Source organism: Castanea sativa, chromosome 4, assembly GCF_040712315.1.
Source record: "Castanea sativa cultivar Marrone di Chiusa Pesio chromosome 4, ASM4071231v1".
Classification (NCBI taxonomy): Eukaryota; Viridiplantae; Streptophyta; class Magnoliopsida; order Fagales; family Fagaceae; genus Castanea; species Castanea sativa.
The window spans coordinates 2,929,497-2,947,601 of record NC_134016.1 but is presented as its reverse complement, the minus strand read 5'-3'; the positions used below and the strand labels follow the sequence as shown (position 1 = coordinate 2,947,601).

The 18,105-nt window shown below is 34.9% G+C and overlaps 2 protein-coding genes across 2 annotated transcripts; one reads left to right on the top strand and one right to left on the bottom strand.

Moving 5' to 3' along the window:
- Nucleotides 1-360: 360 nt before the first annotated feature.
- Nucleotides 361-8,175, bottom strand: LOC142631580 (uncharacterized). The gene is made up of 5 exons (XM_075805779.1): nucleotides 7,844-8,175; nucleotides 6,575-6,676; nucleotides 2,228-2,369; nucleotides 2,081-2,130; nucleotides 361-873 (listed from the first exon to the last, which is right to left on the bottom strand). The coding sequence occupies exons 1-5, from the start codon at nucleotides 7,928-7,930 to the stop codon at nucleotides 652-654; spliced, it is 603 nt and encodes a 200-aa protein (XP_075661894.1). The 5' UTR covers nucleotides 7,931-8,175; the 3' UTR covers nucleotides 361-651.
- A 6,868-nt stretch (nucleotides 8,176-15,043) lies between these two features.
- LOC142631466 (uncharacterized) lies at nucleotides 15,044-15,505 on the top strand. The gene has a single exon (XM_075805640.1). It carries the CDS (start codon nucleotides 15,044-15,046, stop codon nucleotides 15,503-15,505), a length of 462 nt encoding a protein of 153 aa, XP_075661755.1.
- Nucleotides 15,506-18,105: the final 2,600 nt, after the last annotated feature.

The following is an 18,105-nucleotide window of genomic DNA, read 5'->3' as shown; positions in this document are numbered from 1 at the left end:
TTACTACTAGATATAGCGCATGGGTGGAGGTTTGGCACAATTCTTGAACAAATAAGATTATAAATCCCAATCAAGAGTCAATATATCTTGTGTGCAAAATGTACAACCATACCTTTAAATATAACTGGATAAGCTCCCGCACCAACTCCTGTGAAAATTTATTAGCAGCAACTAAAGACTACAGTTTTATGCTAAAATTGGAGTGATGTTATCAATCACAGCATCTGGAAAATGCATTGATAATGGATGGTTTGAGGCTGTTCATGAATTGTCCATAAAACCGGATCCGAAAAGACACAAAGCAACTAGTTCAAGTATGACCAATTTTGAATAATTCAGGGGGGCTGGGGGGGACCATCATTGCATGAGTAATGACTTCAATTTTCCTGCTCAAAGTTCTATAAAATTCTTACATGAACTCGTATAATACAGTTCATTACACACGATAGGATACATTCTACCAGACTAGTACATAAAATTGAACTTTAGAAAAAGAAATGGCAAACAAAATATTATCTCAAAGAGCTCACAGTTGAGAAAGGGAAGAAACGATGCAATCCATATTTGCTAAGAGCTAATTAAGAAAGAACGAATTCATCTCCTATAGTAGCAAGAGAATTTTTATAAGTACAGAATAATAACTTCAACATGTTAGCTCTTTACACTCTCAAAGAATCTTGAAAGTGGCACGGGGCCATCAGCCTTGTCATCGTCACTGCTACAGTGCTTGGATCTTGACCTGTGCTTCTTTTCCTTCTTGGTTCTCTTAGACCTGGATTTAGATCTTCTTGATTCTCTATCCTCTTCATCACTACTAGAAGAATCTGAAGATGAACTTGAGGAGCTAGACTCAGAAGATCTCCTCCTTGAATGCTGCAGGGACAAATGAGGGTGGGTTTAGAAATTGAGTCAGAAATAACTGCAACAATTTAGTTGCATGGCTATGATCAAGTAATTTGGAGACATGACACGTATTAAATGGTCGTGTATAAATTTGAATAGTTAACTTTTGGATTCCAACAAATCTTCACCTAACTTTAAAAATTAAATTCTGGTTTTAACTTATAATCAACTCCATGCAAAGTTTGCAAGGGATTGGAGCCACTACACAATTCAAAAAATAAATTTTTGAACTATGATTGCAACCCAAAAAAGAAATTTACTATTTTGTAACAATAAATAAAATATTAATATTGATAGCATTTTCAATCCTGGTTTTAACTTACATCAACTCTATGCAAGTTTACAAGGGATTGAAGGCACTACACAATTCACAAAATAAAGCTTTGAAGTATGATTGCTACAGATAAGTTTCTATTATTTTTTTACCAATAAATAAAAGATTAATATTGATGGCATGACAACAGCAAACAAAAATGTTTACACCTTTGGAATTGGGCAACGGGAAGCAACCCAGAGACAGAGCATTAAAGCACCAAAAAATGAACAGGAAAGGGTAATGAAAATACATACAGCCACCACTGCCTCTGGCCTACTACAAATTCTGCAGTTCCCTTCAATGTAAAATGAAATGCTCCCTTCCTCTCCAACAGACAGGATAAGCAAAGGGAAGTGGGGGATTTCAATTTTACAGCCACCAGAAACAGCATATGCATCTAATTTCCAATGGAGGAACTCATGCATATGCCAAAAGCATGTCATAGCAGACTTCAGTATAATAGAAAGTTATAAACGGACAAGCAAGATTACAGTTAAATTTTCAAGCATGACTATAAAACTAATTCCTTTACATTAGATTTGAGGAAACACAAAGAAAGTATCAGTCTTAAAATTTCTGAAGGAGAGAGAGGGGGGGAAGGGGGAGGCTTGCTTCAGAAGCTCACTTTGTATATGACTCACAGTATGACTGGTCCAAAGGGTGCCATGATCACTAGACATTGAAAATGGTTCCCTCACTATGGTAACAAAAGGTGATGATCACCCTATTTGCTCATATTTTATGGGAGGAAGGTCAAGTAACATCAAATTTTGCTTATAATCAAGTAATGTAAGCAGATACTATTCTAGAATGTGCAAAGTGTCAAATCTGAGTAATAACAATTTAGGAAATTGTAGGAACCTTTCTCTTTCTGCTGCTGCTGCGTTTCTTTAAATCTTTGTCCTTCTTATCTGCAAAGATACATATTGCCTTCAGGAAGAAGAAAACATACTAGACAACACGACAGGGAAAACCTCTTTTTTTTTTTTAACACTTTACTGCACATACCTTTTTTGTGACTAGATTTACTACTGGAGTGGTTCTTTCCCTGGGCAAGTTTACGTGCCCTTTCAGCATCCAGTTGAGCTCTGTACTCTCTCATCATTCTATCTGTATCAGCTTCCATTTCCCCCTTTTTCAATTCATCTTCCTAGTATATCTCATACATATTTCATAAGTGAGAATAGTAAAAATAAATAAAGAAATCAACAATAGAAAATTTTGCAAGCATATAGGAGGCATGCATGCATAGAGTGAAATAATACATGAACATGATAAGGTACTGAGCATTGTATGTAACAAAAAACAATACACAAGGAAGTTTAACTATTACAACCAGACTATAGATCATTTTCAAGTACTCAGGAAAGCAGCCTTGCGATTAAAAAGCATTCAACAGCCCTCAAATGATCATTTAGTTCTCTGCAACAAAATGCTCCAAATTAAAAATGAATCAGCCTCCCAAATTAAAATAGCAAATGTACAAATTTTGGATAATCTATCACATAGACTTTAAGTGCAATCTCTTCATTAATCTCATCATCCATGCCCTCAGTTTAGGAACAAAATTCTTTCTCGTACTCTTGTAAACAAATTTGCGAAGAAATATTTTCTTTTAAACCCTGCCCGAGCCACTTTTAAACTTATGGCTTTAACTCAATGCTTCTATGCACAACATTTTTTTTATTTTAGTTAATGTGATTTTTATTTTTAAGTTTAGCATAGAATTTGTAGTTTCTATATAATTTAGAGGATGCATGCAAAGTGCAATGTTCATGATAAGAAAAACCAATACTAGCAATGAGCCCTAGTTCAAATGGAACCTCCACCCCTTGTAAGAGCAAGTGGAGGGTGAGGTCATGGACTAAAATCCACCAAGTGATTGGGTAACTTACCAATAATATATATATATATATATATATAAGTACTTCCCCTCTTTGTTGGACCTCCAGCAAGAACACAGTAGTGAGTCTTTACTGGTGTTGCCCCAAAAAACAATTCTTCATTCTAATTGGAGAAAGACTCTCCAACAGCAAGGTTTTACACAGCCAACACATTGCAGCTTATTGATACTAATGGATATAACACATCATCCATGTTTGCCTGAACATTGTTATGAGTAATATTGTTTAAGTTGTAAATGCCATTGGGTAATTCAGTATGGTAGGTCAACCTATAATTATTACATGTGTATTACAGTCAATTAGCTTTTTAACCCTAAGTATAATAATACCATTATTGTTAACATGGTATCAAAGACCTCAATGTAAGCCATGAAAAAGCCACTGTGCATAGTCAACCACCTAGACAGCCCATTCAACCATAGCCGACCATCATCAATCAGCATTGATCATCATCAGACCTGAGATAAACCCTGCAATCAAACCCACCATCAGCAAAGGCTCTCACAATCGACTTCTTGTGGAACTTCCAACCCTTGGACTAACTCTCAAACTCGAGTCTGGTTCACAGCAACAGATCTAGTCACAAGACCCCGACATCGATTCAGGGAGAACCACTGTTGTCCTGTGCTTATCTCGTTGCCTTGCCATTGCCCAATTGTTTCTCAGTTGACCTTGTCGTTGTTCATATCTGTCATTACAGGTTGGATCCCTTATGATTGACTGGAATGGTTCCATGCTGACCTTCTCTTCCTTTCTGCTTTAATGCTGTTATTCCAGTAGCCAGTGTTTCTGTATGTTGGTTTCTTGTTTTCTTGATTCAGTTGCTCTGGTTATGGAGTTGCAAGTTGCTGACTAAGTTGTTTGTGAAGTTTGGGTTATGGAGTTGCAGGCTGTTGATTAAGTTGTTGGTGAAGTTTGGTTTTCTGAGTATGTTTCTCTAATAATTTTTTTATCAGGAAAATAAAAAAAGAATTGGGCCCCAATTCACTGTGTTCTCCTTTATTGTTTTCAATGACTTCAATCAAATTAAATAATAACAATTATACTCAATGGGTGCAGTCAATAGAAGTCTTCTTGTTAGTTAAAAAGAAATTATAGTACTTGGTGTCATATCCCAAATAATATTGGAGAGTTACTGATGCCCAAATTTATAGCTTTCTGTGGAACAGTATGAAAACCCAAATTAGTACTACACTAATCTTCTCTCAAGTCATTTATCTTATCTTATGAAAGAAATATCAAAGTTATACTCCATTTTCAAATTTTCTTTATGGAAATAAAAGACTCAGCTTGATGTTTCAAATTGCATTCTTTAATCAGATAATGCCCATGAATTGTTTCATACATGGAATCAATCTTTTTATAATCATGGCATAATGCATCAGTCATCCAGTCCACGTACTTGACAAAATAATTGCTTAACATAGCATAAGTTAAGACATCTGTTGAAAGTTACTCGTGCACTTTTGCTCCAAATGAATGTTCCAAAACCATATTGCAGTGGTGTGCTTACTGCTTGTTACCTTATTAAGTAATAAAACTGTATGCCCTCCACAGTTTTGGGTGGTCAAATACCTCATGTTATCTTATCTCTTGATACATCCATGTTCCATTTACTCCTAAAATCTTTGGATGTGTTTGCTATGCTCATGCTTTAGGTCCAAAGTGAGATAATTTGGGTCCCAAATCTATTAAGTGTGTGACTGTGTTCTCCTAACTGTCATACTTTGAGTATATTTCCTATTTTTCTCCTCCCTCCTTTCCTATAGATAACCTTTTTGTTTTGCCTTTCCTATTATTCTACCAACCACCACTTCAGGGAAACCTTTTCAGGTATAGAGTCATCAGCAACCACCCTCTGCTGAGCCTTTCCATGTCTGCAAATTCATCTCCAACTCATCCTCAACTTGTCTTTGATGTTGTTTCTGTCCATTGCATTTCGCAAAGGTAAGCACAGTTATACTTTTCACCCAATATCTAGCTTTATGTCATATGAACACTTGTCTCTGTATCTCAGTGCTTTCACTACCTCTATTTCCTCTGTGGTTGTTCCTAAATCTATCCAGGAAGCCCTTTCTCAAGGGGTGTTGTATCGTGGGGTTAAACCTTAAATAGTACATGCATATTAGGGTTAATTAAATCTTTGTACTTTTGAAACTCATCTAAATATCCAAATACTCCACACTAAACACAACGAGATGGCCTTCCAAATTTCAAAACTAATATTCTTTCCAAAGTGTCCTATACAATAGGCTATAAAGGCAATCACAGACCTTGGCATAACCCACATCACCCCTAAAAAACTCAGGACTAAACACCATAATTCTCTAGCAAACTCAAAATGTAAGAACATATGGTCCACCGACTCACTACAAGCCCTACGCATGCAAAACCAATCAGCAATTATGATTCCCTATTTCCTCAAATTAAGTATTGTTGTTAGAATCTTGTCCTTTGCAGCTGTCAAAACAAAAAATGCCACTCGTGGAGGAGCTCTAGCTTGCCATATACCCCTCCAAGGAATTTACATTCAACATCTTTCCTGAAGGCCATATATAAGGTTAACACAAAAGCCTCAACTCTTTGGGAAAAAAACACACCAAATCAGCTTATCTTCCCCTCCAAGTTTACTTTGGCAACATATGAAGCATCCAAAAATACCTCCATCAATTCTATTTCCCAATCCTACATGCCACAAATAAATGAAGGGTCACTGTATGTCTCCCCTCAAACAATCACAGTAGCATCTTTGTTCCTGGCTATCTGAAATAATTCCATGAATCTGTTAATCAGTATCCTCTCCACACCAAAAATACCCCAAAAATGGATTTTTGAGCCATCAACAACCTCATCGAAGAAATCCAGAGAAACTAGACCATTAATTTCTAATGTTCTAACATAGGCTTACTCCATAGGGATCCCTGCCAACCATCAAGCACCACCCTCCTAAAAGTTCCCATAATTTATTTTTTTTCTATTTTCCTCCAAAGAAAATTGCTCCACTACATACCACCATAGTCATGTAAAACTTTGTTCAAAATTTTTTTACTTGTCAAAGACTACTTGGATCAAAATTAATGAAAGCAAGGTTTCAAATAATTAAATAAACTTATTTTATAAATTCTTGGGCATATATTTGCACATAAATAAGAAATGAATTTTTTTCTTATGCATATCCATGCATTTCATTTGCTCATATGATATCAAAACCCATTTGCATTCCTTTTATGAAAGTAAAAGTGTAATATAACAAAAAAATCTGCTTTGACACAAATAAACCACACAAAAAAAACCTTAAATTCACCATTATAAATACTCATTCTTGTGAAATCAGATTATTTACACAATTATGACACATCTATGGGAGATGATTGCGTGAAGGTACTGAGGAAACAGATGAAGAAAACTCTCATAAACTTGCAATAAAGTTTAGCTATGTCCAACAGATTACCTTTTGCTTCTTTTTATACTCTTCCCAGGTGATCGTGTGAGAAGTTTTAAGGCTGGCCAAACGAGCAGCATGCCACTCTGGTGAATGAAATGAACCATCCACCTGCGACTGTCCTCATCAGTTACAGAATAGGAAAAGAAAACATCCAACAAGCAACTATTATACTGGATTATTTTATCAAATTTTTATAATATACATAAAAAAAAAAAAAAATAAAAAACCTTGCTTAAGATCTCACTATGGTTTAATCATAAAAGAGAGCAATAAAAATCAAGTTATAAGATTCAGGCAATGTCCTACAAAGTGACATAGTTCTGCATTAACAAGAAGCTCTTCCTCAAAAAGGGGCATTAGTTTGATGGAGAGATTGGATTCAGTGGTGCTCATCAGAAAATCTTTTCTTGGTTATACAAGGGTGACAATCAATTCAAGAAATCTAGAGGCTTGAGGAAGAATGACCACTATTTCAGTAGTGACAATTAACAAAATCATTGTTGGTGTGGACATTGTTACTCTAAATAATGATCACTGAAAGATGCCAATAAGATGCAAACAGGGATGCGGTAGGCACCCCTACATTTAGTGCGCGTGCGTGCACTCACACACATCTATATAAAAGACATTACAAGGGTAGGGTAGCTACTTCATAAATAGAATCAACCTATGCTAATATTCATCACCAATGAACTACAATCTAAAGGGAGTAATCAATCATATGATACACAAGTGAAAAAATCATCTTGATGATATAAAGATTTAAAAATTATATACAGGTGAAAATCCTAGTCATTGCAACAGTCAAATCCTAGTCCTAAAGTATTTATCTTTAAAAAGAGACAACATTGATCCAAGAAGTCAAACAAACATTTTGATTTCTATCAAATAAAATTGAACCATGGATATCTCATTAACTCATCACAATTCAAAACAACCTTAGAAAAAACATATCTTTTGCATGAAATACTCACACACCTCACTCAATACTAGGTCACCAATCAAAACCATAGATTTATTTTAACAAAGACTTAACAACTAACTCATCCCAATTCAAATCACAAACCTAAAAGACACATCTTTTGCAGAAAAATTTTCACACAATACTGTTAATTTCATTAAGCATGAGCTTAACTATTAGAACCAGACATCAATTTAATAAACACTATACAAGCAACTACAAGCATGAAATTCAAGTATTTAACATTTTTAAAACCAAAATTAACATAAAAGGATTAGAATTAAGAATGAGAAATAGTATGAAAGGGTACAAACCATGCCATCTTCAACCTCATCAGGCCCAGCAGAGCTAGAGCCCAGCCTGGCTCTCTGCATAGCTTTGTAAGCTTGATTTTTCCCCATTTTGAGAAACACCCAGATGAGAAAACCAAGCAAAAAAATCAAAAAGAGAAAGATAACCCACCAAGAAGAAAGATAGAGAAAATATGGGAAAATATTTGATTAAAGCATTAACGGTCAGAAACCCATGTAGAGGGAGAGAAAATATAGGGTGTGTGAGGGATTAGAGTTTAGAATATAAGAGAGAAAAAGGTTTTTTTGGTTGAGAAGGTTTTGATTTGTGTTTCAAAGGGATACAAAGCCAAAGGTTTGAGGCTGTGACGCATGGGATTGATTGTTTGGGTTAGGTGAGATCATGAGCACGTGGGTTCAAGCATGTTGGTGACGTGGCAGGTTTTGATTTGTTAAAAGAGAGACAAGGTCAAAATGAGATTAGTTTTATCAACTTATTATAATTATATTATTATCTACACCCTTCTACAGATTGTGGATTTTTTTTTTTTTAATGTGACATACAGATTGGGTTAATTAAATGAGCAATGCTACCAATGCATTTTCCTTTTTCTTTTACTATCTTTTGGATAAGTTTTTACTTTCACAAGTTGCGAGCATAATATTATTTTCACAAAATTTGTTATTTTGATAAATTGTGACATGAATTATATAATTTTCACATCAGTTTACCATTGATACTACTTTCATAATGCAACAATTCAATTATATCACATCAACCTTATAAATGCTAGATTAATTTAAATAAGCAATGTGATTTGATCCCAAAATTTATGGGAAAAATTTGGATTCTGTTTATTTTGTTAAAACTAAAAAATTTTTGTTAAAAATACTGCAGATAGAAGTAAAGTTAGCTGAAATAATACAGTGGAATCCATAAATAGTATTAAAAAGTGCATTGATGCCCATAAATAGTAGTTGAAATAAGCTGAATAGTAAAATAAGTTAACAAAAATAAGCTTTGCCAAACAGACACTTTGAGAACAGCTTATTTAGCTAGAACTGAAAACTTTTTTATAAAAGTACTGTAGATAAAGCTAAAAGTAGCAAAAAATAGTATAGTGGGAATTATGAATAATACCAAAAAGTACAATAACACCATGAATAGTAGCAAAAATAAGTTGAATAATAAAAAAAGCTGGATTTTTAAGCCAATACCAAACGCACACTTAGGGTGTGTTTGGATATCGCTTATTTTGCTGAAACTGAAAACTTATTACTAAAAGAACTGTAGATAAAGGTAAAAATTAGTTGAAATAGTAAAGTAGGACCCATGAATAGTACCAAAAAGTGCAATGGACCCATGAATAGTATTAAAAAATGCATGAACAGGTACTGTGGGACCCACCATTTTTTCAGCAAAACGCAAAAAAATTTCATCCCAAACGCAATCCAAATGCATGCTTAATCTATACATGTTCAAACGCTAAATAATCTCACACGTGTGCATTTGATATAAAATATTTTTGCTAACTTATTTTACTATTCAGCTTATTTTTGCTACTATTCATAGATCCTACTGCACTTTTTGGCATTATTCATAGATCTCACTATACTATTTCAACTAATTTTTACCTTTATTTACAGTATTTTCAATAAAAAGTTTTCAGTTTCAGCAAAATAAGCGGATCTCAAACGGACACTAAATTATATAACAAATGCAAGTCAATGTTTGTGTCCAATGAGGAGGAAGAGGACGAAAAAAAACTATAAAAACTCAATGTTTGTGTCTCTAATAACATTGCCATTTTTTGTTATGGACCAAGATGCATGTCATCATATCGAAGAATTGGGATGCTTTTAAAGTTGGGATATTGTTGGAGTAAGAAAAGAAAAGGTAATTACGATCATGATGAAGAGGTGCTTAAAGGTCTCTAGCCTCACCATTATTTGAAAAGCTTAAGAATCGAAAACAATGAAGGAAAGAAATTCTCATCATGGATGTTGACAAGTCGTGATGCTAGGGATGGTTTGTTATGATAATTTGATTGAGAATCAAATTTAAGGATTGTAACAAATAAGATGTCCTTCCCACTCTCAGGCTTCTACTATGTCTTAGGGTTTTGGAAATAAGTAGAATAGGGAATGTAAGATTGTTAGGAGCTATTTTTCTTTTTTGGCAACTACAATGGTGGTGGTAGAAATGCGTGTTTCCCAGTTTTAAGAAGAATTGTTTTGGAGAGGATGCCTAATCTAATAAAATGGAAGGACAAAATGGAGGCAACAGCAACAGCAACAACATATGTGACTAACTAGCTAGTGCTCCATGCCATTTCTTGTCTCTTAAGAATTTAAAGATTAAAGAAATTAAAAGCACAACATTCAAAAATATTAGCAGCAAGCTCACCACCCTTAAATCCCTTAATATTTTTTTATTATAGAACATTCATGTAAAATTGTGATGATATGGTGTCCATCTCACTAGATGAGGATATATGACCCTTTTGCATCTCTCTCCGTATAAAATGATGTATGAAATCGAGTTGTTTACTAGATGCACTACACAACTTTCTTATTCTTGAGAATTTTCATGTAATTGATTGTCTTACACACCTTTCTTATTCTTGAGAATTTTCATGTAATTGATTGTCCTAATATGACACCCTTTCTAAGTATGCCTGGAGGTTTTGAGTCCCTTTTTCAACACTAGGAAATAAAATGGGGCAATATTAAAGTTCTATCGACTGGGCTACAATCATGTACGACAATAGAATATATGGAAATGTCCCAATCTGATATCACTTCTAAATTTAAGAAAATTGAGTTCTCTTATTTGTTTAAATATTAAAATTTGTGAAAAGTTGGGTATCTGCCAGAGGGGTTTCTAATTGCTTGAAGACATTGAAAATCGGTAGGTTTTGTACCTAGTCTCGTCAATTTCTCTTTTATTCAACCCTCGCACGGGTCTCTTGAAAGATTAGAATTGTATCGACTCTTTGCCAAATGAAATTCAACACTTACTGCCCTCATATATTTGAGGATAGAGGAATTTGATGGAATTGAAGCTTTGTTTTAAGTGGTTGAGCAACCTTAATTCTCTTCAATGTTTAAGTTTTTAATTTGATATATCTGTCCACAACACAAGCGATATGATGTGCCCAAATTAGAGAAAAGATGTGCAAAATCTTAGAAATACTACGGATTATTGATTGCCCCAAATCAAAGAAAATATATTCAAAGTCAATCTGCATAAAGTGATCTAAAATTGTTAATATTCTAAATATCAGCATCAAATAAAAATGTAGAAAAAAAAAACAAAAAAAACAAAGCAATTTGATCAAGCAATAAATGTACTCACTCATACTCCAAATCCTCTCATATTAACTCAGTAAAGTATGTTGCCTTGATATCCAAGTAATGTGGATATCGCATGCTATTGTGTTCTACTTGTAGAAAAATCAATTAATTAACCTTATGGAAAAGTTAATCCAATCACAAGCTAATAAAAGATCATAAGCGTTGGCTAAAATTTTCCCATTATTTTCTTTTTTTATTTATAGTTTGTGTGTACTGTTTTTTACTTTGAATTAGAATTTTGAAAATTTTGAGTAGATCATCTTGACTTTGGGTTTGAATTTGGATTATTATTCACTTTATTTTATATCTTTAGCAGTTGTGAAATAAAACTCATGTAGTATATTTTGTTATTAGTTTCCTCCAATATGATAAGAGTTGTATTGGCTTGATAGAAGTGTGTGTGTGTTGTACTCTGTGTGTAAGTATGTTTAGTGCTTCTGTGTGTAGGTGTGTTAGTGCTGGAAGTAGTTATAGGAGGTTAGTTGCTATGCCAGCTGTATGTGCCAGCTAAGGGAGGATTGATGATGATTGTAACTGATTATAACTACCTAACTGAATGGTACTAAACTATATATAAGGTAGAGAGAGGGGTATGAGAAAGGCAAGCAGAAACAATACCAATTTTACTGGATTCATTCTTTCCTAAACCCCCAATTTCCCTCTGTTCTTCCTATTCTCCATTTTTCTTCCCTTGGAGGCTGGTTTCCTCGAAACAACCTTCGAACACAATTACCTTTTAGTTGATTCTATCACAATATTTCCTTGGATAGATGTGCCTCCTTGGATAGATGTGTCTAAACCCTCTATCTTGGACCACCACCAGCAATCAAGAATAAAAAGATGGATGTTAAAACTTCCAAATTTCCTATTCTAAGACTACCTGCTGCCCAGGTTGAAGAAAGAAGGAAGAATGGAATTTGTTTTCGTTGTGAAGAAAAGTGGCATGCAGGTCATTAATGCAAGACTCCAAAAATTTTCCTTATGGAAGGTTTATCTGAATTCCACTCCAATGATCATTTGCAAGAGGTGGAGTCTGATGTATCTAATGGATTGGTGCAAGGAATGGTTGAAGATATGGTTGGGTTCAAAGGCAGTGGCATTGAAGGGGCTGCAGAATTGAAAGGTAGTGTTGCTAAGATCACCCTTTATACATACTTGGTAGTCCTTCCCCAGGTACAATGAGGGTTTTGGCTAGGATCAAGCAACAAGATATGGTTATTTTGATTGATAGTGGCAGCACTCATAATTTTTGGATGAAGTTATGTGGAAGGCATTGAATTTACCTTTGTCATCTAAGGACACATTTGAAGTCCAAATTGCTAATGGTGCTTTAATCAAGACTAAAGGGGTTAGTTATGGGGTTCCACTTAAAGATCAATGGCATATCTTTAAGGTGGATTTGAACATATTGCCCCTTGGTGATTGTGCATTAGTCTTGGGTACCCAATGGTTGTATTCCTTGGGGTTGATTCAATAGGACTTCAAGCATCTCACTGTGCAATTTTGGTATGAAGGCATTTCTATTTTGCGCAAGGGTTTACAACCCCCAAGGCCTTCCTTGCAAGAGGGTGAAAAGTTTTTAACACTTGCTGTCAAGAAGGGGTTGTTGTTGCAGATTGTAGCTACTCCTCCAACAGCCTCAATAGTGCAGCCACATCTTGTTTTAGCCCAATTACTTCAGGACTTCAGCAAGGTCTTTGAAGTACCTACTGGTCTGCCACCACTTAGGAATCATGAACATTCTATCATTTGAAGGAGGGCAGTCAACCCTTCTATGAAAGGCCTTATAGGTATCCTTTTTATCAAAAATCTGAGATTGAAAAGATTGTCAAAGAATTGCTTGATGTAGGATCTATTAGGGCTAGCCAAAGCCCATTTTCTTCACCTATGTTGTTGGTGAGAAAGGCAAATGGCAATTGGTGCATGTGCATTGACTATAGGTCACTTAATAAGGCCACTATTACAGATAAGTATCCAATTCCAGTGGTAGATGAGTTACTTGATGAGTTATGTGGAACAACAATCTTTTCTAAACTAGACCTTAGGTCTGGTTACCATCAAATTAGAATGAATGAACATGATATTCCAAAAACTGCATTTAGGACTCATGAGGGCCACTATGAGTTCTTGGTCATGCCCCTTGGCCTAACAAATGCAACCTGTACTTTCCAATCCCTAATGAATGACATCTTTAAACCTTTCTTAAGAAAGTTTGTATTGGTGTTTTTTTATGATATCTTAGTCTTTAGTAAAACCTTAGAAGAACTTGTTTCTCATTTACAATTAGAGGTGCTGCTTAAGAACCAATTGTTTGCTAAAATGAGCAAATGTGTTTTTGGGTGCAAAGAAGTGAAGTATTTAGGGCATTTAATCTCACGTGAGGGGGTTAGAACTGATCCTAAAAAGACTAAGGCTATGCAAAATTGGCCTACTCCCACTTCCGTTAAGGCTTTAAGGGGGTTTCTTGGATTAACTGGGTATTACAGGAAGTTTATCAGAAATTATGGAGTCATTGTGCCCCACTGACTGCTTTACTTAAAAATGAATCTTTCCATTGGTCCTCTGATGCTGACTTGGCTTTCAATGCACTTAAGCAAGTTGTTTCTAATTCACCAGTCTTGGCTTTACTTGATTTTTCAAAGCCTTTTGTGATTGAATGTGATGCTTTTGGTTATGGCTTGGGTGCTGTTTTGATGCAAGAGAATAGACCTTTAGCTTATCATAGTGAGGCACTTAAAGGTAGGTGCTTGCATCTGTCTACTTATGAAAAGGAGCTATTGGCATTGGTGAAGGCTGTTAAGAAATGGAGACCTTACTTGGTTTGCAATCCTTTTTTTATTAGAACTGATCAGCACAACCTCAAATGCATACTTGAATAGAGAATTGACACTCCTACTCAACAGAAATGGATCACAAAGTTGTTGGGTTATTCTTTTGTGGTAGAGTATAAAAAAGGGAGAGAAAATAAAGTTGTTGATGCCCTTTCTAGAGTGCAATCTTTTGCTGACAGCCTTGCCCCAGATGCTTCCCTTTATCTCCTTTCATTTCCTTGTCCATTGTGGTTGGATTCACTCAAGGAAAGTTACAAGTATGATGTGGTTTACCAAGATTTACTTTCTAAGCTTGCTGATTCTAACCATCTCCCTCCAGCAAGTTATTCTCTGCAGAATGGCCTTATTCTTTACAAGAATAAGATTTATCTCAACCCCACATCTTCCTTAATTCCAATGTTTCTTCAGCAATTGCATGACAGTCCAATTGGTGGTCATTCAGGTTACCTTAAGACTTTTCACAGGGTTAAGCAAGATTTTTATTGGCAGGGCATGAAGTTTACTATTAAGGATCATATCAGGTGTTGTGAGGTTTGCCAAAACCAACAATGATACGTCTAAACCAACTGGTCTGTTGCAGTCTCTTCCCGTTCCTGATAGGCCTTGGATGGATATTAGCTTGGATTTCATTGAAGGGTTGCCTAAATCTCATGGTCAAGATGTTATCTTGGTAGTGGTTGACAGACTTCCCAAGTTTGTGCACTTTTTCTCTCTTCATCATCCTTTTACTGGTGCAAAAGTGGTTGTTGTGTTCATGCAGGGTGTCTTCAAACTCCATGGCATGCCCAAGTCAATTGTCAGCAATAAAGGGGCTGTATTTACTGCTGCTTTTTGGAAGGAGTTGTTTCGGTTGCAAGGCACAAAATTGGCAAGGACCTCAGCTTATCATCCACGGTTTGATGGTTAGACTGAGGTTCTTAATAGAAGCTTGGAATAGTACTTAAGGGCATTTGTGTGTGACAGACCTCATGTGTGGACCGATTGGTTGCATTTGGCAGAATATTGGTTCAATTCTAATTACCATACTTCTACCAAAATGACCCCCTTTGAGGCATTGTATGGTTACCCCCCTCCTATACTTTTAGATTATGTTTCTGGTGTGACTAAGGTTAAGGCTATGGATAACTTCTTATGTGCTAGGCAGGAGCTTCTTCCTCTTTCAAAACAAAATTTGACTTCAACCCAGGCCAAGATGAAGCTTTTGGTTGACCAACACCGATCTAATAAGTCCTTTAGTGTTGGTGATTGGGTTTACATTAAGCTCCAACCTTATAGACAATCTTCTTTGAGAGTGAAAGGGTATACCAAGTTCTCTCTGAGGTTCTTTGGTCCATTCCAGATTGTTCAACGCATTGGTGAGGTGGCTTATAAGGTGGCTTTGCCAGTGGGTTGTCCTATTCACCATGTGTTTCATATCTCCTGTTTGAGACAGAAATTGGGATGTCAGGTTACTCTATCTTCTTCTCTTCCTTCCATGGATTCAGATGGTCTACTTTAGCCTGAACCTGTTGTAATTCTGCAGCAGCGGTCCAAGCAGCTGAGGAACTATGTCATACTGAGGTATTGGTTCAATGGCAAGGTCAATCTATTGATGATGCAACTTGGGAGTCACTCTATGCTCTTCATAACTAGTTCCTCACCTTGTGGGCAAGGTTCTTTGAGTGGGGGAGGGGGGGGGGGGAGGGAGCTTTGTTAAGCTATCTGACCTTGAGGACAAGGTTTTTTAAGGGGGGTGGATTGATAAGAGTTGTATTGGCTTGATAGAAGTATGTAATGTGTGTGTATGTGTGTGCTGTACTTCTATGTGTAGGTATGTTTAGTGCTTCTGTGTGTAGGTGTGTTAGTGCTGGAAGTAGTTATAGGAGGTTAATTGCTATGTCAGTTGTATGTGCCAACTAAGGGAGGATTGATGATGATTGTAACTGATTGTAACTACTTGACTGAATGGTACTAAATTGTATATAAGGTAGAGAGAGGGGTATGAGAAAGGCAAGCAGAAACAATACCAATTTTACTGGATTCATTCTTTTCTAAGCTCCTAATTTCCCTCTGTTCTTCCTATTCTCCATTTTTCTTCCCTTGGAGGTTGGTCTCCTCGAAACAGCCCTTGAACACAATTACCTTTTAGTTGATTCTACCACAATATTTCAATAATTTTCCTTCAAAAAATTGTATATTTAGTGTTTTATTTTATAAACATAATAGAAAGACAATAAGAGTGACATAATGATTTGATCATACTATATATGTTTACAAATTTGAAAATTGCATAATATAATGACTAATATAGATGGGCATATTTCATATTTACTCAACAATGCAAACATCATTTTGATAAAATAAAAATGCTTTAAGTTTTTTTTTTTTTTTTTTACATTCTTGATTGTGTGTTAATAAATTATTTCTCTTTTTCTGTTGTTGGACTTTGTTTCAATTATTTCAAAAGTAAATAAATTTGTGCAAGAATGTCATATTTCAAATTAATTGTTTCTCATATACACCTTAGAAAAATGACATCAAAATTTTATTATACTTTAATAAGTAATGCATCATTTAAAATAATTAATATACGAAATAAAGATATTTATCCTATTAGTAATATTTTAATTACATAGAATATATATATATATATATATATATATATATATATATATATATATATATTACTAATATGATAAATATCTGGTTTATGGGTTGTCGAAGAAGAATGGGCCTAATATATGGGCCTTGGACAAGCTTGGGACATTGAGCCCTAGACAAGGCATATGCTCCTCGAATTTGGGCATGAAATAATAGGCCCAGTTTAGACTCCTTAGTCCTTAAGCAGACTTGGGCATAATAATTTATAAAGCAAATTCTTTCCCTCTTAACTTGACACTTGACTGATGTTAAACTGTGGATTGAAAAATAGTTCCAACTCTTAACTTCTAAGAACCCACATATAGTGCTGGAGGAATAGGTTCTAAGTAAATAAAATAAAATAAAATAAAATAAACAACTAAAACAACTTGACAGATTTTTTATCTGACCAACTAATCCTTATGTAAGTTGCATTCATATTCCTAGAGTTGCTTTTTGTACAAAATGTCATGTCACCAAATACAAGAAGAAAAGCACTCATCTCAAGCCTCTTCTAGGTGAAGCTGCTGCTGTTAGTTTGGCCATTTCCTTGACAAAAGATCACAATCTCAACTTTACCTTTTTTTTTTTAGGGTGATTTCAAGTCAGTTATTGAGCTGAATCTTTTTTTTTTTATGTTAAGATTTCATTTTGTTACGAAAAATGTAATCTTTTTGGTTCATAACATTGTCCGTTCCACCAACTTTTGTACGTAAGATGGGCTTCTCACCATTTTCTCTCTTGCTTCTTGTGTCTTTATTCCCGAGGATAGAGACGGCTGAGGCCTTCCTCTCTTTCTTCTCTTAATTATTTATAAAAATTTAAGGGTGAAAAAAAAAAAAAACACTCATCTCAAAATTTGCACGAAACATGGTGTTGATGTAAATTTTAATGCATATTAGGATTGTTTGGCAATGGTATAATATTTATATATATATATATATATATATATATATATATATATATATAAAGGGTCTATTTAGATAGAATTTATTGTTAAAATTAAAAATTAAAAACTAAAATTATTGTAGTAAAACAATTTTTAAATATGTGAATAGTACTCTAAAACACATTTTTAATGAATAATTATTGAAAAATAATATTTGTGGTCCTATAAACAGTATACTGTTCATGCAAAAAGTCCAAATCTGCCCTGTAAACCATACGTAACAGTATGTAAACAGTAAAAACTATCTCATTTGAAAAGCGTGAAGCAGGTAAAAAAAAAACGTGAAAACACAAAATTCAGACATGAAAACGTAAATCCAAACAATCGCCAAGTAACATTTTTCAATTGGCATACGTACCATTTTTTTTTACTGTTTCATTTTAACCTTAACCTTTATATTGCTTTACACTTTCCCGGTTTCCTGTGGTGGAATTTAGCACGAATCAAGAATTCAGTGGACAAAACAAAACACATGCATCGCGAGAACCCAACGACAAGTGGACCTTAAACTTGAGACCACAAATCTTTGT

Excerpts from the sequence above, each read along its gene's own strand:
- LOC142631580 (XM_075805779.1), bottom strand. The coding sequence starts at position 7,930 with ATGGGGAAAAATCAAGCTTACAAAGCTATGCAGAGAGCCAGGCTGGGC. Across the intron at positions 6,677-7,843 it reads ATGAGGTTGAAGATGGCATG|GTGGATGGTTCATTTCATTC; the intron begins GTTTGTACCCTT and ends GGACAGTCGCAG. Across the intron at positions 2,131-2,227 it reads TAAATCTAGTCACAAAAAAG|ATAAGAAGGACAAAGATTTA; the intron begins GTATGTGCAGTA and ends GTATCTTTGCAG.
- LOC142631466 (XM_075805640.1), top strand. The coding sequence starts at position 15,044 with ATGACCCCCTTTGAGGCATTGTATGGTTACCCCCCTCCTATACTTTTA.